Below are 23,837 nucleotides of genomic sequence, written 5' to 3' on the forward strand. Positions count from 1 at the left end.
CTCACTAGTCTGTCACATCAGAGACAGGCTTGACAGCAGAGCCCGGAGTCAAGTAGACACAGGGAATCTCAATGAAAAAGAGGGAGGCTGAAAGACCAAATGGACAGAAGGCTGGGCGACAGGGAGGTAGGAAGTAAAGGACACAAGGACACAGGACCATGACAGAGGCTCGATGAAGGAAGGCAGCGTGGATGCAGTCTCCATCCAGTGGGAGCTTTGCTGGCTGGTTCTTGACACGAGTCCCTATCTCATTTCCGCAGACAGGATGGATGCATGGTATTCAGCAGCAAAACAGGGGAAGATGTCACTTACAAATAGAGACCTGGTGGGTGCATACTGAACAGAAAAAGACTGAGGGTACCATTCTGTAACGCCCTGTTTATACACCAAAGGCAAGTCTGTGTGGACAAGAAAGACTTCAGGTTGTCATGCAAGAGCAGTAGTATTCTGGGAAAGGGGGATGATGGGACAGGGTGGGGTTGGAGGACAGAAGGAAGTTCCAGTTCTTAAATACTAGAAAGCAAGAATAATTTGGTCCCTGTCCTTTAGTGAAGAAACCGGATGCTCATTTTCTGTTCTACATCCACCTTCTCCAAAACCTGGAGTTGAAAAACAAAAAAATTATCATTAAGATTACGACCATTCTGAGTACCCTTCTAAATATATAAATAATAAAAATGGGTGTCCCCTTTTTCTTCCTATGCATTTAACTTAAGATCAAGAGGTAAGGGGAAAAGGCTCCTAAGGGCGCACCCTCCCGGAGGATCCAGAGAGCTAATGGTTGCTGGGGAGACATTTTCTTCAGTAGTGTAGCCCTTCATAAGTCCCCCCATGCTCCTGTGAGTAACCCTAATTAAACTCTTATCTTCACCCCCCCAAAAGACATGAACATAAATGTTATAATAAACTCACTGTAACTCTCATATGCTAATAAAAAGGAACTGAGAGGAAAAACCCAAAAGGTGGTGGACAGACCTTAACAAATTCTGTAAAGGATATGGCACTATCCCCGTCCTGATCGCCTCCTGGATGGTCCTGTCTGCGATGCTGCCCAGCTGCTCATCCGAGATATTCACTCCAACCATCATTCGTAGTACCTACAAGACCAAAAGCCTTAAAGGAGACTTGAGAAAAAGCCACCTCAACTCCCCTTTCCTTAGATTCTTTCAAATTCACCAGCTAACGAAGTGAAATCCTTTGCTTCTTATCTAGGCATTCTAAAAAAGGAGGTGAGTGGAACTCCAGCAAAGTCACTAAGTGTCTTCTCCATATGGACAGAACTGATTCTTCCTGCTTAGACCACAAGCATGATGTCTGTTGGCACAACAGCCATCCTGAGGCTGTGACACATCATATGTGTTATGAATTCCATACAAGAAGAAAGAAAGCTGGGATACTCAGGTACTGTGAAACCAGACAACCTATCCCTGAGTGTCCATTGCATCGGGCAAAGCAGTTCTTTACCGATGTAAGTCAGTTTGGTGGCTGTTCTGGAATTCAATCCAAAAGCAGTCCTCCATGGGGGGCGGGGGCATTAACAGGCTACAGCCCACATAAATCTCCTTGAAGACAACTTGGGAGGCTGACGTGGGACAATTACAAGTTGAGTCCAATTTGGGTGAACTTAGTGAAGACCTTTTTAAAGATGGGGTATCTGGGATAGTGCTCAGCGGTAGAGTGCACACCTAGCAAACACAAGGCCCCAGTACCACACATCCACAAACATGGCACCTTAAACAAGATGAGAACTGCACTGTCCTCTTGCCTAATTGCTCACAGGCCTTCCTATCCCCACTCCTTTACATCCTCTGCAAATAGTAAATGGCATGAGCAGTGAGCTTCTACTTCTTTTTTTTTTTTTTTGAGCTGAAGATCAAACCCAGGGCCTTGTGCTTGCTAGGCAAGCGCTCTACCACTGAGCTAAATCTCCAACCCACGAGCTTCTATTTCTTAACAACTATTTTTGTCAGGGGGCGGTGGCAGAGGAGGCCTGTTTTTTATACAGACTTGCTATGCTGCTCAGGCTGGCTTTAGTTGCCTAGACTCCAACAATCTTCCTCAGCTTGTCAAGTAGCTACTACTAATTATATATACTCCCTCACACAGCTATCAACTACCTTTATTACATAGCTCTAAACCAATTCTTTTGTTTGGTTTGTTTGTTTCAAGATGGGCTATCAACCAATTATTAAAAACCAAAAGTTATACCAGGTGGTGTTGGCACACGCCTTCAATCTCAGCACTCAAGAGGCAGAAGCAGGTGGATCTCTGCGAGTTTCAGGCGAACCTGATCTACAGAGAAAGTTCCAGAACAGCCAAGGCTACACAGAAAAACCCTGTCTCAAACAACAAACAAAAACCCTAGAAGTTGTGGCTCAGCGATTAGAGCACTGGCTGCTCTTCCAGAGGAAGAGGGGATTTCATTCCCAGCCCCAACACAATGGCTCACAACTGTCTGTAATTCTAGTTCTAGGGGATCCAATGCCCTCTTCTGGCCTCCCTGGGAACCAGTCATGGACATGGTTCACAGACGTAAGTGCAGGCAACACATATAAACTAAAATACTTTTTTAAAAAAAGGAAGTAGGGCCGGGCGGCGGTGGCGCACGCCTTTAATCCCAGCACTCGGGAGGCAGAGGCAGGTGGATCTCTGTGAGTTCGAGGCCAGCCTGGTTCCAGGAAAGGTGCAAAGCTACACAGAGAAACCCTGTCTGGGGGGCGGGGGGGAGGAGGAAGAAAGGAAGTAACATTACCAAGTATATTTGGGCAAAGCCACTGCTGTCTCTTCCAAATGTGAGTAACCAAGCAGATAAATTGATCCCCCAACCACAGCCTCCTCAGATCTCAATTCAATCAGGTGATATGCTTGGAGAATGAAAAGCACTTAGGCTATGGAAGGGATATGAGGAGCATGCTGCCTAACGTGTGAGGTCCTGGGTGCCATCCCCAACGTCACACACACAAAAAGAACTATAGTTAGAATATATGTGTGTGTGTCTGTGTTGGGAGGTGGACAACAGTGGTGTGTGATAAACACCTTTATCTGGCCTTTTACTGAGGAGGAGCTGCGGAAGTGGTCTGACCCAGGGCCTGGGAACCAGCTGACAGCTGCTGTGTCTCCAGGCCTCTGTTCCCAGGCCAGCACTTCTTCCATTCGGCTTACCACTTACTAATCCACTTGGAAGTTTATTAGCCAGTGGAAATGTACTGTTATTTAATTGTTCTTATTATTTAGTTTCTATAACATGTTCCCTTTTGTGTGTGTGTGTGTGTGTGGTCTTCTCAATTGAACCCATGGCCTTCCACGTGGCACAGGAACATTCTGCCACCGAGTTACACCCCAGCACTCATTTCAGAAGAGGGCACTGGGACCCTGAACTGGAGTAATAGGTGGTTGTGAGCCATCATGTGGGTGCTGGAAACAGAATCTGAGTCTTCTCCAGAACAGCCAGGACTCTAAACCACTACGCACCTCTCCAGCCCTGTGTTTGGAATTTTTAAAAATCCAAAAAGAAGGGTCTGAATGGCATTTTTCTCCCACTGTCTTTATAAGGTTCTCATATCTGAGTTATGCTAGCCTCATGAAATGGGTCTTGAAATAGAGCAACCCTCTCTACTTAAGTATAACTGACACATGATATACACTATACGTATTCACCAAATGCTTTAGAAAATACAGCGCCTAGAAACTTGGTTCTCTTCTACTTTGGAAAACGTCTCTTCTTGATAGGCTAAAGTTTGTTGCCTGAATCCCTCAACACTCCAGGAGCACATGTGGAACAAACCGTTCCTGCCCCACAGTGACTTTCCTATCCCATGTCACACGATTCTTAGAAATCCTAGTTAACAGAAAATAAACCAAGTCTCCATTCCAAAACCATCTTTCTGGCAGCCAGATCTGGACCAGAGGATGAAAATATATAACTCAAGAGTGGTTGCCTCCATCTTTTAAGCCCTCAAAGGCCATGGGTATAATTTTCAGTAAGACAGTATGCGACTCACTGGAAAACCCTATTCCCATCTCAAAAGCAAAGGGCAAAGTCAACATCCAGTATGGATGGGGAGGGGATCATGAGACCCCCACCCACAGCTGAGGAGCTATTGGCAGGTGGCTGCTGGGGGTGGTGGTGGAATCTTCTCTCTCTCTCTCTCTCTCTCTCTCTCTCTCTCTCTCTCTCTCTCTCTTTCCAGTTCCTATGTATAACAACCCTGGCTGTCCTGGAACTCGCTTTGTAGCCTAGGCTGGAGTCATTTTAACTGGGGGTGTGGCCGTGCTCCAATGGATGGTCTCTCATCCACATGCACATCGTCAGCACTAACTGTACTCAATAAGTTACTTTTTCAAAAAGAACAGACATTAGGAAAGAGGTGTATTAGAGGAAATAAGAGAGGTGGAGGAAGAGGGCATATATGATCAAAAATATCACATACATGTATAAAATTCTCAAAATAAATAGTAAATATTTTGTGTATTTTTTTAAAGCAAGGGCCAAGGTACACTACCATTTGCTTCCTGTTTCAAGTTTTCTCATGAAATGTAGGGAAGACTGAGTTGGTCCTTAATCTGCTCAGAGTAGGCTTCAACTTGGAAGGTTTTTTTTTTTTTTTTCTGGTTTGTTTTTTGAGACAGGGTTTCTCTGTGTAGCCCTGGCTGTCTGGAACTTGCTCTGTAGACCAGGCTGGTCTTGAACTCAGAGAGATCTGCCTGCCTCTGCCTGTGCTGGGATTAAAGGTGTGCGTCACCACCTCCTGGCAACTTGTAAGTTTATTAAAGATAAAGATTTAGGCCAGTCACTTGGGGAGTTTGAGGCCAGCCTGGTGTACAGAGCAAGTTCCAGGATAGGCTCGAAATCTACACAGGGAAACCTTTTCTTGAAAAAAACCAAATAAATAAATAAATGAATGAAATAATGAAATGAAAAAAAATTTAGTTCTGGTTTACTTTGAAGGAGAAAGTACTTCCCCTTTGAAATTACTCGATGTGCTAGCTCCCTGGAGTCTTCCAGAGTCGACAAAAGGGACAGTTTCCCACTGTCCTAACTTAGAAGAGATCGTGCAGTATGTCAGTCCCAGCTGGGAAACAGGGCACATCCACTGTTGCTGCCACAACCGGGAAGGGTTAACTGGGCAGATGGCGGCCACAGCCGGCCCTTGACTCTGGCACCAAGCGAGACTGAACAGCAGAACTTACTTCCAAGTCCTTGGAATTAAAGGATGACCAACAAGCTGGCCTGTCAATAAGTGAGCTCTCGGACCCAGCCGCATCCCGTACTGCCCTTTGTCACCGAGCGCCACCGCAGACAGGCAGCTCGTAAGTGGTGGAGACTGCCCATCCGTGAAGACTCAGTGACCCACTCCCAGCCTTCTCTGCCTTTTATCTGCAACAGGACTCTTTCCAAGGCAGGGATTAAATGAATGTTCCCGAAAAGAAAGAACAAGTGCTGCCCATAAAAATGAAGTCAGGGCCCCCAACACACACTGTTCTGAAACTGTCCCACATACCTGTAACAGCTCATCTCGGGAGATCTTGTCATCTTTATCCAAATCATAGAGTCTGAAAGCAACTGGTAGGAAAACACAACAAGTCAGTGGGCAATTTGCAGTACTTTGTCCTTTCTCAAGGAGCTGAGCACACAAAGGACAGGAGACAGAAAACTGATACCCAATATAGACCTGTCAGAGTTCCCGTCCTACTCTTCTTCAGTAAAGAGCTGCGATTTCTTTCTCTTTTTGCTTTTTGAGACTGAATTCTCATGTGGCTGAAGCTGGCCTTTAGCCTGATAATCAGCTACAGCTGGCCTTGAGCTCCTGATCTTTCCATTCCACCTCCCAAGTGCTGGGATTACAGGCATCCCAGTGCCCAGCAAGGACTGAAGTTTTCAATAAAATCAACAAGACTCGGATGTCTATAATCCCCACCCCACTGTCTAGAGCTGGGATTATGGGTGTGGACGGTATACCTGACTTGTCATTCAAATGGGGGACCTAAACTCCAGTCCTCAAGACAGTGCAGCAAGTGCCCTGAGGCCCCACATCATCTCTCAGTCCCTGCCCTGCCTGTCTTACGTTTCTCTTTCAGAAAGGCTATACAAAAACTTTGCTTATGTCAATATAAGAGAGAGAATTCAGAAGAGTAAAACCGAGTCAGTTTTTGCCATGTTGTTTAAGACCTACTGTGTGAACAGTATTTTGAGAACACTAGGTGATTTTGTAAGAATAAGAGATGAATTCACTGAAGTTACTGTTACATAACTGAATTCAGGTAGTTTTTAAACTACTTCAAGTAAGCCACTGTGATTTCTGGTTATTTATTATGTCTTTTGACCTAGGGTCTTGTTGTAGAGCCTACACTGGCCTGGAACTACGTGGCCCAGGCTGGCCTCAAATTCACAGCAATTTCCTGCGTCAGCCTATGGGCCTGACCTACCATGCCTGGACTGCCAAGCTAGGCAAGAGTAATGCACACCTATAACCCCAGAACCTGAGAGGTAGAGACAAGAGGATCAGGAACATATAGCCAACCTCAGTTACACAGGGTGTTTTAGGCCAATCTGGGCTACATGAGACCCTGTCTCAAAAGAGAAAATAAAATAAATAAAAGAGCGCTGAACCCAGGTCCTTAAGAACAACAGTGAGTACTCTTAACTGCTGGGCCACCTCTGTAGTTTTTTTGTTTGTTGTCTGTTTTTTGAGACAGGGTCTCAGTGTTGCCTAGACTAGCCTTGAACTTTGAACTAACAGAGATTTTTTTGTTCTGCCTCCCAAATGCTGGGATTCAATTCATACTTGATCATGCCCAGCTCTTAATTTCTTGACTAGGCAAATGGAATGAGGATTCTCCTACAATCTTAGTCGACTTTTAATTTTTTTGGAGACAGGGTCTTATGTAACCCAGGCTGGCCTTGAACTTACTGTTCTTCCAGAGAACTAAACACACACTAGGAGGCTCCCATCCACTGGTTTCCTCCAGTTCCAGGGGCCCCAACACATTCTAAACACACGTGCATGTGTACGGACACACACAGAGAAGTAAAAATGATTTTTATTTTTTTAAAGAGGAGGGGTTGGGGCGATGAATCAAGAGAGCAAGAGCAGCCTGAAGAGCAAGCTTTCAGTTCAGTGAGAGCCTGTCTCAAGGCAAGAAGGCAGAGAGGAACAGAGGAAGAGCCCCAGCACCCTGCTCTGGCCTCCTCACTTACATGCACTCGTGACAACATGTCCACACCATGAAAGAGGAGGAGGACCAGTGTGTGTGTGTGTGTGTGGGGGACGGGACAGCAGCAGCAGCAGCAGCAGCAGCAAACTCAGAGAAATCGTTTCATCCTTTCGAACCAAGACTAAGGGGAAAGAGTTCCCATGTGACCCAGACCTTTCCACCACCCACGTTTCTAGTATTATTCCCATCCTGCCTTAGGATGGGACATTTGATAAAATCAGCAGGACTACTGGTGCATTAGTATTAACCGAAGTCCACAGTGTACGTTAAACTTGACTGAGTCTTGACAAATGCATACCCGGTATTACGCCATACAGAATAGTTTACTCCCCTCCAGTTCCCATCTTTACCTCCCCACCCTCGAAACAATCCCATCTACGGCTTCTGAAAGAGAACTCTGCAGACCACACTCCCCAGGTCCTCTCCTAACCCAAACAATCTCCATCAGTTTGCATCCACCTCTCCGTCTTCTTCTGTCCCCGCCCTAAAACAATGTATTGAGCTGTGGCAATAAAATACAGTATTCTGAAAAGGGCATAGCTGTCACCCCACCCCACTGTATGCTAACACGAACAATTTTGGGAACTGCAGTTCATTTTGTATCCCAGGGATACACTAGAACTTTGAAGATACCGAAGCCTATCAGTCATTATAATAAACATGTTTGTTTTGGTTTGTTTTGTTTGACACAGTCTCACTTTGTGGCTCTGGCTGTCCTGGAATATACTAGGTAAACTAGGCTGGCCTCACAGAGACTAGCTTGCTTCTGCCTCCTGAATGCTGACTATAGGCCTGTGCCATCACGCCCAGTCAACACCAAGTCTGACCCTTGTTGTTGTTTTTGAGACAGGGTCTCTTACATAGCCCTGGCAGACTAGGAACTCATCATGGAGACCAGACTGGCCTCGAATTCAGAGATCTGGCTGCTGTTACCAAAGGCAAGTTCCACCATTCGCTGTACGTCCCTGGCCCTTTTTTAATGATTTTTGTTTTTTTCAGACAAAGTATATATATGTTGCTTATCTGGCTTTGAATTTGTGATCCTCCAAGGATTCAGAATAATAGGTACACACAACTGTGACTGACTGATTTTTTTTTTCTGTGTATATAGTAAAAAAATATAACAAAATTTGCAATCTTAACTATTTTAAGAGTATAGTTTATTAAGTATACTCATATTGTTGTAAAACAATGGCAAGGAGATCTTTTTAAAATTTATTTTTATGTATCTATTCATTTATTATTTGTTTTTCAAGTCAATGTTTCTCTTTGTAGCCCTGGCTGTCCTGGAACTAACACTGTAGAGCAGACTGGCCTCAAACTTACAGAGATCCTCCTGCCTCTGCCTCCCCAGTGCTGGGATTAAAGACATGCACCACTACCGCCCAGACAAGATAATTTTTTAATAATTTATTTATTTTTACTTTATGTGCACTGGTGTTTTGCCTGCATGTATGTCTGTGTGAGGGTGTCAGATCCCCTGGGACTGGAATTACAGATAGTTGTGAGCTGTCATGTGGGTGATGGGAACTGAACCTGGGAACTTTGGAAGAGCAGCCTGTGCTCTTAACTGCTGAGCCATCTCTCCAGCCCCTAGAACTATTTTTGTTTTGTAATAAAAGTTTATTATTTAATAGGTATGTGGGTTTTTTGGTTTTTGGTTTGTTTTGTTTTCCCTGCATGTTTGGTTGTGTACCACGTGCATGTCTGGTACTCAAAGAGGCCAAAGAAGGCTCTTGGATTTCTCTGGGAATGGAGTTACAGATGGTTGTGAGCTGCCCTGTAGGTGCTGGAAATGGAACCTGGGTCCTCTGGAGGAACAGCTACTCCTTTTGTTTGTTTGTTTGTTTTTCTACATAGGGTTTCTCTGTGTAGCCCTGGCTGTCCTAGGACTCACAGATATCCACCTGCCTCTGCCTTCGGAGTGCTGGGATCAAAGATGTATGCCACCACTGCCCCTCATAGCTAGTGCTTTTAACCTGTGAATCATGTCTCCAGTTTCTGGTGAGCATTTTCTTGTTTGTTTGTTTTGTTCAGTTTTTTAAAAAAGAGTCTCAATAGGGTATGGTGGTGAATGCCTTTAATCCTAACAATTCAGAGGCAGAGGCAGGTCTCTGCTGAGTTTGGAGGCCAGCTTAAATTTGGAATTACAGGCCAGCCAAGGCTACATAGTAAGACCTTGCCTTAAAAAAAAAGAAAGAGAGGGAGGAGAGAGGGAGAGAGGAAGGAAGGAGGGAAGGAGGAAGGGAGGGAGGGAGAGAGGGAGGGGAAGGGAGAGAGGGAGAGAGAGATATCAATGTTAATATATAGGCAAAGCTGCTTCAGGAGAAGCTACAATTCTCTGAGGTTCTTGTAGAATATCCTTTCTAGACCCTGGGTCCACAGACAAAGGAGTTCATGACTGCGGAAAGAAAAAATGATCTTCTCAAAATGTCTACTGGATAGGTACCTGTGACTCTGAATGCAACACAAATGGATGATGTTTCACATGCACATATTGCTGGGTTCTCAGTTGACCATCTGTGCTCTGCATCAATTTAAGGTTTAAGATTGTTCTTTGACCAAATACCACATCCTGTTATTTAATGTATAATAAAAGCAAATACAACTTCCATCAGCAGACCCACACTCAAGAAAACAACTACTACCAAGCTGGGTGTGGTGCATGCCCTTAATCCCAGGGCTCGGGAAGCAGAGGCAGGCGGATCCCTGTGAGTTCCCTATCTACAGGACAGCCAGAGCTACACAGTGAGATCCCGTCACAGAGAAATAAAAAAGAAAAGAAAAAGAGAACAACTACTGGTGGCCAATGGTGGTGCACACCTTTAACCCCAGCACTAGGGAGGCAGAGTTCAAGGCCAGCCTGGTGGGCAGAGTGAGTTCCAGGAGAGCCAGGGCTGCACAGAGAAACCCTGTCTGGGAAAACAAGGAAAAGTACACAACCACTGGCCCAAGGTCACTAAGAACGAGTGCTTAAGCAGCTTAAGGCAAAGGAAAATGGTGAACCATGTGTACTTTCCTAGGATTCTATGCTACAACTGGTTTTCCAATTATGCAGTAACTCCTGGTCTCAAGTCAGGCAAATCCATTCTTACTATATAGTATCAACATCAGGTGGGCATACACTAGAAATCTGCTAAAACACTAATCAAAGCTGGCCGTGGTGGCACTCAGGAGGCCGAGGGGAGGAGGATTACACACTGAGTTCCAGCCTGGACCACAATGTAAGACTGTCTAGAAAACAATTAAAAACAACATAATACATAAAAACACCAACAACCCACAGACAGAAGGCTTTGCATGAAGGAGGTCTTGAAGGAGGAAAATGTGGCTCACCAGTGCAGTCTATAACAAACATGAGGATAATGCACAGAATTCTGTTGCTGTATTCAGCTTTGTTTCTATTGAAATTTTCTGCCATTTGTCAAGCACTATAATGTTGTGGTAAAGCTCAACAGTAATTTAGTACTTTTGTTCAAGAATCTTCTCTGGCCTAAATAACAAGATTCACTTCAGTGATTCTCAAACTGGCCATAAATGCCAACAAAAGGGAACTCATACTCCTCCCAAGAAGATGAGCAGACAAAGGCCAACAGCCACAAACTAAAACTTCATGGGGCATTTGTCAAATATATGAAATGTAGCATTATGTAATCTAACTTGTTTGTATCTGTTCTAATATTTAAAAACCTTCTAGGATCTTTAAATCTTCACAGGCTCCATTTAATCTGTGGCTGCACAAACTCCTGGGCACCACCCATGCATTCTTTCAAGGCAGAGTTGGGCTCAATCAGTTTCATACAATTTCAATATCAACTTGTGTTGAAAGAAAACTAGAAATTCAACTTCAACTTCCTGGAAAAGTGTTGTAAAGGACCGGGCACCAGTCCATAGCCAACAAGGGCAGAAGGAAATCTGGTGTCTAAAGAAGGGAGGCAAGAGGCAAGAGGCACAGGAAATGAAACACTGCCTCTGTGTTACTGGAACTTCAGTCAAATGCAGAATCCACCACTTCCTGAACAGACGGAGATTCAGCATTGTCTCACAGGCAGGGCCTGGGCCTTGCTCCCATGCTCCCTGCTGTCACTCTAGTACCTTCTACAGTGCCTGGCCTACGAGACATACTCCACTATAAGAGCAGGTAACACTTAGCGTATATACAAGGTGCTGTGGAAAGCACCTGACATATATTAATTCTCACAACAGGAAGAATCTCTTAGTGGGGACTACAGATGTGGCTCAGTAGTAAGAGTGTTTGTCTGGCACACTTTATGCCTTGGGCTTTACCCTAAGCCCCTCAAAAATAAGGTGTGGTGGTACATGCCAGTAATCTCATACATGGGAGGTGGAGACAATGGAATTAGGAATTTAAGGCAGCCTTAGCTTGCCTAGGAAACATGTGATCCTGTCTCTAGCAGCAACCAAAATCTCTGAATGAGCTACGGAAATGATGTATAAAAGTCCTTAATATCTCATTTCACACAAGAGAAAACTGCAGCCCAAAGACCTCAGGTAACCTGTCCAAAGTCTCATAGGCAAAAAAAAGGTAAACTGGGAATTCCAACCCAGCTTGGCTCCATGGACTGCTTTTATAAATGTTGAAAGAGTAAGTGAGCACAGAGATGATGGGGGAGAGGAGGAAATATGCTAAGCCACAGAACGGATGCTCCTTACAGTGCAGTTTGTTGCTTCGGCTGTTGAGTGGTTCAGGTCCATTCACATCTTTGCTCTTTTCGTTATCCTCAATGGGTCGGAAATGAGCCAAAGTTCTCATGAATCCTCGGAAGTTTACCTGGTCCTCTCTGATTAGGAAATAGAACAGAACACCATGTCAATCGGGGTGGGCTCTTCTGTTTGTATGTTGTTGTTTTTTTTTTTTACAGTGTCTAGGGATCAAACTGAAGGTAAGTACTCTGCCACTAAACTATATTGATTCATGGTGACTCTTTATGATGGACACAAGAAATGGTCAACACCTCGGGCCTGATTAGCCTGAAAGTCCATATAACAACTTTCTTTCCATGTGCATGCATTGCACCTCAGGGCTTGCACAGTCTCTCCGTCCAGAAGCCTCACCCCAACCCTGCAAAGTGGTATATTGTTCTCATTCATTAAATGATTAACTAGGCTGAAAGAAGGAGAGTACGTAGCTATGGTCAGAGTTATCAACTGAATTTACTTATCTTTTCCAAAAATCAGATGTAGAGTAGGGCCAGCACCACACAGGATAAAACTCTCTCTGCTTTGCACTCTGTAACAGCCACTATGTTAATACAATAAGGTATGCCTAAAGATATTCTAAAAAGTCTTGCTTGTTTGTTTACTTATTCTGAGACAGTCTGACACTGTAGCCAGCCTGGCTTTGAATTCCCAGCGGTCCTGTTTCCACTTCCCAAGCGCTAGGCTAACAGGCACAAGCCTATTACCATGCCCAGTAACTTTGCTATGCTTTCCTCCCTCTCTTCCTCCTATAGTGCTGGGGGATCAAACACAGGGCTTCAGCTACACTAGGCAAGCACTTTACCACTGAGCTATAGAGCCAGCCCTATGGTTTTCTTTCTTTCTTTCTTTTTAAAAAAATAAGTTTTTTATGTGTATGGGTGTTTTGCCTGCATGTATGTCTGTGTACCACTTGCATGCCTGGTGCCTGTGAAGGTCAGAAGAGAGCAACCCATTCCCTAAACAGGAGTGAGCTTCCATGTTGTGGGCTGGGAATTGAACCTGGGTCCTCCTGAAGAGCAACCAGGGTTTTTAACTTATTATCCATCGTTCTAGCCCCTAGCCCTATACTTTGTTTTGTTGAACCAGGATCTCACCATGTAATCCTGGTTGGCCTGAAATTTACTGTGAATACCAAGATGGCCTTAATTTTTGAAACTACTCCTGCCTCTGCCTCCCAAGTGCTGAAATTACAGGCATACCCATCACTGCCTGGCTCCCTAAAGATAAACATTGCAGTAAGGCATGGCAATAGAACCTGTAATCCCAGCACCCAGGAGGCAGAGACAAGAGGACTGCTTTGAGTTTAATCCAGTTTAGGCCACATAAGAGTACTAGGCCAGCCAGGTGGTGGTGACACACACCTTTAATCCCAGCACTTGGGAGGCAGAGGCAGAGCCAGGCGGATCTCTGTGAGTTCAAGGCCAGCCTGGTCTACAGAGTGAGTTCCAGGACAGGCACCAAAACAACACAGAGAAACCCTGTCTCAGAACTCCGCCCCGCCCCCAAGATTTATTTACTTATTATATATACAGTGTTCTGCCTGCATATATTCCTGCATGCCAGAATAGGGCATCAGATCCCACTATAGATGGCTGTGAGCCACGATGTGGTTGATGGGAATGGAACTCAGGATTTCTGGGAGAGCTGCCAGTGCTCTTAACCTCTGAGCCATCTCTCCAGCCCAGCAGTACCTTTTCTCAAAACAACAAGAACAACAAAATCAATCAAACAAAATAACAACAACTAAAAGGGCTAGGGATACAGCTTAGTTGGTAAAGTATTTGCCTAACATGCATGAAACCCTGTGCTTAAACGCCTAGTACTACATAAAATTGAGTATAGTGGTTCATGCCTATAATCCCAGCACTCATGAGGCAGGAAGATGAGAACAGGAAGTTCAAGGTCATTCTTGACTACATAGATTTGGGGATCAGCCTGGGCTACATAAGACCCTGTTTCAAAAAAAGGAGGATGGCAGCACTTGGGAGGCAGTTAGGTAGATCTATTCAAGTTCAAGGCCAGTCAGAGTTATATAGTGAGAGAAAAAAAAAAGTAGTTTTAGGCTGAAGATGTAGCTCAGTCAATAGAATGCTTGTCTAGCATGCACAAAGCCTTGAGTTTGAACTTCAGCACATGGTCATAGTGGTGGATCCCCATAATCCCCTCCACTCAGTGAGTAGAGAGAGGAGGATCTGAAATTCACGGCAGCTGAGCTGAGAAGCCTCAGCAGGTAAAGGCATTTGCTGCTAAGTCTGAGGACTGAGTTGAGTCCTCAGAACCCACAGTAGAAAGAGAACTGACTCCTGGGAGTTGTCCTTTCACCTCCATGTATGTGTGCCTACAACACACACACACACACACACACACACACACACACACACACACACACACACACACACACAGAGAGAGAGAGAGAGAGAGAGAGAGAGAGAGAGAGAGAGAATGTAGTAAAAAAATAAAATAGCAACAACAAAAATGACATAATTCTATATTGAATAAATGAATTGTTTACCAGTTACATACAGGGCACCCATGTGACTTGTTTAGTTAAGACAATCCTATCTGTCTCAGGTGACCTGCTTCCCAGAGCTACCTAAAAACATCCCGCCAGGCATAGTGGCATACACTTTTAATCCTAGTACTTGGAGACAGACAGATCTCTATAAATTCAAAGCTAGCCTGGTCTACATAGTTCCAGGCTAGCCAAATCTACAGTGTGAGAACCTGTATCAAAAAACAAAAACAAAACAAAACAAAATCCCAGTCTTATCTGGGTGATCCCAGCATTTAGGAGGCAGCAGTAGAAGGGATTCTGAACTTGAGTTCATTTTGTACTGCAAAAGGGACTATGTTTCAAAAACAAAACAGTTTAAATAACCTTCGGTCTCTTCGTGTAGATGTGACAGATAGTGTCTCTTCATGTCAGGCAGACACAGTTCAGAGACCTACTAACGGGAGAGATCAAGGGAAGGCTAACTCAAAGGGTGAGCTTTGCTTCCCTCAGGAAGCCACACTCCTCATGGAGTAGGATGGTATCTGTACCAACATGGAGGCTCTGTGCAACCAAGCAACATGGAGTACCTGGGGGATGTTATTACACAATGTCTATATAACAGAGAACCAAACATCCAGGTTCTACTATCAAATTTCAGTCTGAAGAAAAGAAACCCTCCCTCTTTAGGACAGGAAAAATACAAGCCTGGGAGCCAAGCAGCACGTCTGGTAAGGGCAGGAGGCCGCACAGGCTGCCTATGCCCGGCCGCAGAGGACCGGAGAAGATGGCAGGTAGTAAACAGAGTAGAGGAAAGACAGCTTTGCCTTTCCAAACAGACTTCCAGAGCAATTCCAGGGGCCAGACAATCTGAGTGCATTCTCTAGAATCCAACTGGTGCAAATGAGAACTGAGTTCTGAAAGTAAAGTTGCTCTTTAATTTACATACACACAAAATAAATACATGTGAAGAAGAATAAGGATAAGAATAAGAATGAGAAGGAGAAAAAAAGGAGGAGGAGAAGAAAGAAGAAAAGAAGAAGAAGGAGAAAAAGAAGAAGAAAAAGACTTCTATAGGATGTTTCTCCAAGTAATTGACGGCGACTGAGGAGCTTGGGAAAAGAAGTTCCCGAGATGACTCTAGTGAATGGACTTTCCACTGTGAGCGGTCTGTGTGTAAGGCACATCTGTGGACGGGGTGCAGCGCTCTGCAGGCTCTCAAAGCACTCCTGACCACAGTGCTCCAGGAGGCAGGAACGGAGGAAGGGAAGGAGAACAGAAGAGTGCTCGGTTCAACAGGACTCTGAATGGAGTGTGTCTTGGTCTGACTGATTCCTGCCACCCTTCCTGATCTAACTGGCTTGAGTTTTCTTATTCAATTAAAACAAAAACAAAACCTTTTATGTGTATGGGTGTTTTGCTGGCGTGTGTGACCGGACCATGTGTGTACTGGTAGTTTTCAGATCAACTTGACATAGGCTAGAGCTGGGAAGAAAGAACCTAGATTGGCCTGTAGGCATGCCTTCCAAGTATTTTTAAAGTTAGTGATTGATGTGGGAGGGCCCAGCACAGTGTGGGTGGGGCTACCCCTGGGTAGTATAAGAAAACAGGATGAAGCCTTGGTGGTGGCTCACGCCTTTAGAGGCAGAGGCAGGCAGATCTCTGAGTTCCCGGACAGCAGGGATACACAGAAAAACTCTGATTGTGGTGGGGGGCAGGGAAGGGGGAAGAAAACAGGCTGAGTAAGCCATGGGAGAAAGCTAGTAAGCAGCACTCGTCCATGGTTCTACTTCAGTCCCTGCCTTCAGGTTCCAACCGTGAGTTCCTCTCCTGACCTTCGATGACGCGATGGACTGTGATTTTGAACTGTAAGCTGGAATAGACCCTCTCCCCCATCAGTTGCTTTTGGTCACAGTGCTTTATCACAGCAATAGAAACAGTAGATAAGACAGCCACCATCACCTCAACAGCAAATTCCTTTGTTCTCAATTCGGAATCATAAAATTTCCTATCTGGGCATTTTATCTGATAGTGCTAGCAGTTCATCATCATCATCATCATCATCATCATCATCATCATCGTCACCGTCGTCATCTTTTGTTTCTGAGACAAGGTCTCCCTCTACAGCCCAGTCTATCTTCAAAACTGGAAGCCATCTATTGTGTCAGCCTCCCAACTGCTCATGTTATAGGCATGCACCATCATCCTGCTCTGTAAGTGATCAATATTAAATTTCAGCAAGGATAACTTCTAAGCAAACATATACAAAGCATTCAGAGATAAATGAATGCAATTTACCCACAAACAGTTAAAAAACAGGATTATGTGAACACACACACATTTATGTAATATATAATGTGAACAAAGAATATGTGTGCAGCCGGGCGGCGGCAGCGCACGCCTTTAATCCCAGCACTTGGGAGGCAGAGGCAAGTGGATCTCTGTGAGTTCGAGGCCAGCCTGGGCTACAAAGTGAGTTCCAGGAAAGGCGCAAAGCTACACAGAGAAACCCTGTCTCGAAAAACAAAAAAAAAAAAAAGAATATGTGTGCATGTATTATATGTCTGTGTATATGTAATCTCATATATATGAGAGGGAGAGGACCAAGGCAGGAGGCTAGGGAAATGGCTCAGTGGTAAAGCATTTGACCAGCATATATCAATACATATGCTTGTGACTCAGCCCCACCAAAAAAAAAAAAAAAAAAAAAAAGCAAGCAGGTATATGGAAGGGCATACCTTTAATACCAGAACTCAGGAGGCAGAGGTGTGCAGAACTCTAAGTATGAAGCCAGCCTGGTCTATGTAATGAGTTCCAGGTCACCTAGGACTATACAGTGAGAGCTCCCATCTCAAAAACAAAGGAAAAAAAAAACTGAAATAGCTTGGAGGGGAGGAGGAATCAAGGGAGAAGCAAATGACCACAAATGCAGACTGCATTGTCCAACACTTTAACAGCCAATAATATGTTATGTGTTGTAAATTATGAACTAGACTTCCACAATTCCCGTTCCAGCAGATCTAATACTCTCTGACGGCACTAAACAGGTGGTATACACACACACACACACAGACACAAAAGGAAGGAGAAGAAAAAAATCAAGGTGGGTAGAACACAAGAGATAATCTAGATATGAAAATTAGGGATGTCCAATTTAACTCTGGACAACCACGATCTGAGATGACAACTATCATTATTCTATTATACATTATTATTATTACTACTATAATTATTCTACATTAGCAATTATGTAGGCCAGACAACAAAGGAAGGAGCCAAGACCAAGGGCTGCCAACAACAACAGCCACCCAACTCACCCTTCTGAAAAGAAGGCATTGATGATCCGGTCCCCCAGGGGGTTGATGGCAAGTTCTGGAATCCTCTGGAAATCTTCCCGGCTGCCAAGAGAAACACCTTAAGCTAGAGACCACTGACCTTTGGCATGAACTCCTTTAAATCCAACAGAGTACAACCCGGTAAGAGTATTGCCTCCTGGAATTACTTCTGTGGCAAATTATACGAGTCACTAGAATATCTGCCAAATGTGTTTTGCACCAACTCAGGTGTGAATGAAGCAAGATTTAATCTTGCTACATTCCAGTAAGTTCAGCAAACAGGTCATGTCAATAAACCAAACAATGAGCAAATAGTAAGCTGCTCCTTAGTAAATGATTTCTTAGACATTACCATTTTGTAGTTATTAGGTTTGGTGCTGTGAACAGCAAATACACACAATCATCTACCACAGAACTTGAATGTAGGAGCAGGCAGTTGGAGGAGCCTGAAGACGCTTGCTTGGGAAGGGCTAAAATACCTAAGAAATTCAAGAATCTCTCTCTCTCTCCTTTTAAGACAGGGCTTCTCTGTAACAGCTCTGGCTAACCTGGAACTCACTGTGTAGACTAGGCTGGCCTTAAACTCACAGGGATCCACCTGGGAGCAAAGGTGTGCACCACCACTGCCCAGCAAAATGCAAGAAATTCTTGAGATGTTTCCATTCAAGAAAAGAACTACAGGGCACAGTGGCTCACACCTATGGTCCCAGAATTTGGAGGCTAGCCTGAGCTATGAGTGAGATCTAGAACAGTTTGAACTAGAGTGAGACCCTCACATAGTTTCCCAAAAAACTAACGCCCCACCCCAAAAAAAAAAAAGAGAGAGAAAAAGAAAGAAAAACAAAGGGCAAGAATCCTTTCATGGACGAGAACTGGAGAAGATTTAACCTTGAACATGGTAAGAGCAGTCAGCTTCACATAACATGGTGGCTGTGATACCATTCATTATACATACATCCTGTGCTGCTCCAACTTGATACAGTATCACTCTTTTTTTCATGCCATGCTTTATCTGTGCCCTTGTAGAGCTGAGGAAATTGAATTAGAGAGACAAAGTAACTTGCCCTTGCCACAACTAAAGGGCAGAAATGGTTTAAACCCAAGACTTCAAGTCAAAATATGTTTTTTGTTGTTAAAAAAAGTTTCCCATATTGTTTTTTTTTTTTTTTGACACAGAGTTTCTCCGTGTAGCTTTGGTGCCTGTCCTGGATCTCACTCTGTAGACCAGGCTGGCCTTGAACTCATAGGATCCGCCTGGCTCTGCCTCCCAAATGCTGGGATTAAAGGCATGCGCCACTGCTGCCTGGCCCCATATCGTTTTTTTAATTATTATTATTATTATTATTATTATTATTATTATTATTATTATTATTATTATCATGGCATGGTAGCTGAGGATGGCCCTGAACTTAACTCTGCAGTGCAGGCCAGCCTGAACACACGATTTTCCTGCCTCAGCCTCTGAGTACTAAGATACCAGGCATGTACTACCACATTCAGCCCACATTAAACTTTTTTGAACACTACTGTCTCCGTATTTCTCTAAACTTCTTTGCTATTCTCTGTGGAAGAATACAAAACTGTCCATGATTTAATCTTCCAAAGTATCAGTGTCATGGCGGACAGGGAAGAAGAGCTAGGGTTTCTGTCAGTGAGCACAAGCTCAGTAAATGAAGGCCCCATGTTCGATCCTAAGCACAACCCCACCCAAGCGGTAGAAGACTGCTAGAGATCAAAAGAGACTGACGAAATTAAGACTGGAGCTGGGGACACAGCCCAGCTGAGTGTTTTGAATATCGTGAAAGAAATCGCAGGTCCAATCCAACACCACACAATCAGGCTAATGGCACACGCCTGAAGTTGCAACAAAAGGAAGGTGGAGGTAGGAGGATCACAAGTTCTAAGTCATCTTTGGTTATGTAATAACTCAAGGGCAGCAGGGATACACGTAACCCGTCTCCAAAAACAAAACAAAAGAACAGCAGGGCCTGGTTAGATGGCTCTGTCAGTAAAGTGCCTGCCTTACAAGCATAAGAACCTGAGTTCAGATCCCAGCACTGTAAAAAAAGCCAGGTGGTGGCCGCGCACATCGGTAATCCCCACACTGGAGAGATGGAGACGGCAGATCCCTGGAACTCACTGGCCAATCAGGTTAGCAGAATTGATGAATTTGAGATTCAGTAAGACCTTGTCTCAAAAGTTAAGATTGGCTGGGCCAGGTAGCTCATGTCTTAATCCCAGCACTAAGGATGATGAGGCAGAGGTAGCCAGATCTTGGGAGTTAGAGGCCAGCCTGGTCTACATAGTGAGTTCCAGGCCAGCCAAGGCTAAGTAGTGAGAACTCTGTAAAAAAAAATAAATTAAAAAATAAAAAGGAAGAGGAGGAAGAAGACACCCACCCAATGTGGATCTATGACCTATAAATTCTATATCCACATATACACAAGTATATGCTATGCACATCCATATATAAATTCGTGCATACACACGGGCACATCCATACATGAGGTGGGGGGGTGGGAGCAGTAACAATGAAATATACAAGAGATGATTCATCAGATAGAGCATTTGCCATTAAGACTAGGTTTAATCTCCAGTACCAACACGGTGGCAGGGAGAGCTAACTCTTTTTAGGTTCATTTGTTTTTACTTTATAAGTGTTTTACCTATGTATATGTATGTGTACCACTTGCATGCCTGGAACTTGTGAAGGTCAGAAGAGGGCATTAGATCCCCTGGAACTGGAGTTACACATGGTTATGACCCACCCATTAGGTGCTGGGAATCGAACCCAGGTCTTCTGCAAGAGCAACAACTGGTGGTGGCGGCAGTGGGGCACACCTTTGATCCCAGAGCTTGGGAGGCAGAGGCAGGCAGATCTCTGTGAGTTCGAGGCCAGCCTCGTCTACAGAGTGAGATCCAGGACAGGCACCAAAATCTACACAGAGAAATCCTGTCTCAAAAACAAACAAACAAAAACAAAACAAAACAAAAATTTGGGGTTGGGGATTTAGCTCAGCGGTAGAGCACTTGCCTAGTAAGCGCAAGGCCCTGGGTTTGGTCCTCAGCTGGGGGGAGGGGGGAACAACTGCTCTAAATTGCTCCAGTCCTCACAGAGTCAACTTTTTCAAGTTGTCTCTGACCTCTGAAGGGAGAAAGCAAAAGTATCTTGGCTTAAATACTACCATTTTGACTTCAGACTCCATTTACCCATAGGGTGAAATAAAGTTCAGGTTCCCAAGTACTAGAGGAGCTGAGAACTTCCAATGGCTGACTAACCTCCTCCCTAAACCACAGGAATAGTTGTTATGCATCTTTAGTTCTCTAAAAACATTATGGTTGTTCCTAACAAAAGAAGGAACAAATGAATCTGACTGGTTGGACTGAAAGGCTTGCATTGTTTGTGGGTTGGCAATCATGGACCACTCAAGGTAGCCCCTAATCTCTAAATTCTGATTGGTGAACACTTTAACTGTAACTCAGCAACATGTTTGTGATTTTTGTGCTTATAAACCCCACTTCTGTCCCTGCTCAGGACTGTAAGGAAAAACAAGGCTTCTGAGTCCTTGTCTGGTAACCCTGACCAGTGATCCACTTATGTGGTGATTTAGTAAAATCTTTGGAACCCGTAAGTATTATCTTTTTCCATTCTTGTGGTGCATAACGGGCCAGGTGTTAACAGCTGGAGGGCCCACCGTGATGCCTCATTGAGAACAGGATTGTGGATTACATAATTTGTCCTACAATACAAATGTCTATCTGCCCAACAAAATGTAGTTCCTCTTGTCTAACAAGAGGGTGAAAAATAATCCTCGGGGCTGGAGAGATGGCTCAGCAGTTAAGAGCATTTGCTGGTCTTCCATTCCCAGCACCCACATGGCAGCTCACGCCTGTCTGTAACTCCAGTTCCAGGGGGTCTGACACCTTCACATAGACATACATGCAGGCAAAACACCATTGAACATGAAATAAAAATTAAGTATATATTAAAAATCCACACTTTTACATGAAAACAAAGGCTTATTTTTGAATTCTATGATCACATATTTCATTTCAATAACCTAACAACATTAATTTTATCTGAAAGCACATACCTATAAATAACAGATGTAGTATCAAGTAGGGTATACAATCTAGCCAGAATCAGTTCATACTCTATAATGGGACCTACGCATGGACTTCTAATGTCATAAAGACCTAAATCCTATCTTTTAATACCAGCTTTTTTTTTTATTTTTTTTTAAAGCTAGGGCCTTATTATGTGATAGCTACATAGTAAACCCAGGCCTGCCTCAACTCCTCAAGTTGGAATTACAGATGTTCAACACCAAGCCTGACCCATCTCTTGTCTTAATACCCAGGTGGCCACAGAGGTGTCGAGGGTATTGGATCCTCTGCAGCTGTAGCTACAGGCAGTTGTAAGAAGACTGATGTGGGTGTCAGAACAGAACTCAGGTCCTCTGCAAAATCAGCGTGTGCTCTTAACCACTGGGCCATCCCTCCGGCCCTAGTGCAGCATGGTTCTTGGTCACGGTGCTACTGAAGGACAGCTGACTACATCATCTCAGCAGCACTTCCCAATCATGACCATCAAAACTACCTCTGGACCTTTGTCCCTGGGTGGTAAGTCAGCCTTCAGATGAGAACCGTCAGTCTAAACAAAACACTGAACACCTAGTCCAGCATCAACATAATGTGATGTTCCCTAAGATATGGGGTGGGTCATGAGAGACAGTAGAGTAACCTAAGCCATGAATGGGTCAGTTTTATAAAAACCAATGTGTTTGCAAGGGCCATGGGAAAATGCTTGTGAAGAAAGAAGGCATTTAAAAAAACAAACCCAAAATCCTAATTCAGCCGGGCAGTGTTGGCGCATGTGCTTGAGAGGCAGAGGCAGGTGGATCTCTCTGAGTTTGAGGCCAGCCTGGTCTATAAAGTGACTTCCAGGACAGCCAGGGCTACACAGAGAAATCTTGTCCTGAAAAACCAAAACAAACAAAAACTTTCTAGGACTGGAAGAGCAGTCTCTAAACTAGAGAGAGTTGGAATAAAGCGGCAGAAGCCTAGCCTTGAGTTAGTATCACTGTTCTGCTTATTTAACTACTTGGTGGACCAACGATATGTAGACACTGTCCAAAATGGTCCTTGCCCTCAAAATGCAAGACACTTAGTGTGCCTACCCTTGGAATAAAGCCAGCTGCTAGGAAGTTCTTGGTTTTCTGAGAGGGAAAGAGTGCTTACCTGAGAGTCCCATTCTCCCCTTTGTCCAGGCTGGTGAACCGGCTGTACAGGCGCGTGATCTGACTGTGGGAAACTGAAGAGCACAAAGTTAGTCCCAATTAAAGCAGTAGACATGTATTCACACTACACCCACAGCCCATCACATGTTCCAGTGGGAGAGATGGGAGCCAGGCAACTTTTCTAGAATGTCAAAACAGCAAATTAAAACAACAAAAAACTAAAGAGCAGGAGGAGCTGGAAAAGAAACTAAATCAAAAGCAATGAAAGCTGGCTCTGAAAATGAAGTGTAGGTGGCCAGGTGGTAGTGGCAAAGGCTTTTAATCCCAGCACTTGGAAGCAGAAGCAGATGGAGCTCTGTGAGTTCAAGACCAGCCTGGTCTACAAAGTGAGTTCCAGGACAGCCAGGGCCACACAGACAAACCCGGTCTCAAACAACAACAACAACAACACAAACAAACAAACAAACCCAACCAAAAGTGTAGGTGTATCATTTCCAGCACACACACACACACTCATGCCATAAAAAACACAAAAATCTTTTTCTAAAAAAAAGAAAACAATTGCTGAGTGGCGGTGTATACCTTTAATCCCAGCACTCAGGAGGCAGAGGCAGGCAGATCTCTGTGAGTTTAAGGCCAGCCTGGTCTACAGAGTGAGTTCCAGGACAGTCAGGGCTGTTACACAGAGAAACCCCATCTCGAAAAACCAAATACATAAATAAATAAATAAATAAATAAATAAATAAATAAATAAATAAATAAATAAATAAATGTTTGGGGCAAAAACTATACGTCAGTCGTGGAGTACCTGCTTAGTAGCAAAACACACACACA

At 44.2% G+C, this 23,837-nt stretch overlaps 1 protein-coding gene across 1 annotated transcript in view; it reads right to left on the reverse strand.

The window, feature by feature from the left end:
• Positions 1–315: 315 nt before the first annotated feature.
• The window catches only part of LOC114681112, a 47,446-nt gene continuing 23,924 nt past the window's right edge, over positions 316–23,837 (reverse strand). Inside the window, 7 exon segments of the mRNA XM_037204444.1 lie at positions 316–599; positions 976–1,022; positions 1,025–1,097; positions 5,502–5,563; positions 11,890–12,017; positions 17,746–17,826; positions 23,005–23,099. Coding sequence (XP_037060339.1) covers positions 546–599; positions 976–1,022; positions 1,025–1,097; positions 5,502–5,563; positions 11,890–12,017; positions 17,746–17,826; positions 23,005–23,099 — 540 coding nt within the window. The 3' untranslated portion in view covers positions 316–545.

This window comes from Peromyscus leucopus, chromosome 4 (genome assembly GCF_004664715.2).
Source record: "Peromyscus leucopus breed LL Stock chromosome 4, UCI_PerLeu_2.1, whole genome shotgun sequence".
Classification (NCBI taxonomy): Eukaryota; Metazoa; Chordata; class Mammalia; order Rodentia; family Cricetidae; genus Peromyscus; species Peromyscus leucopus.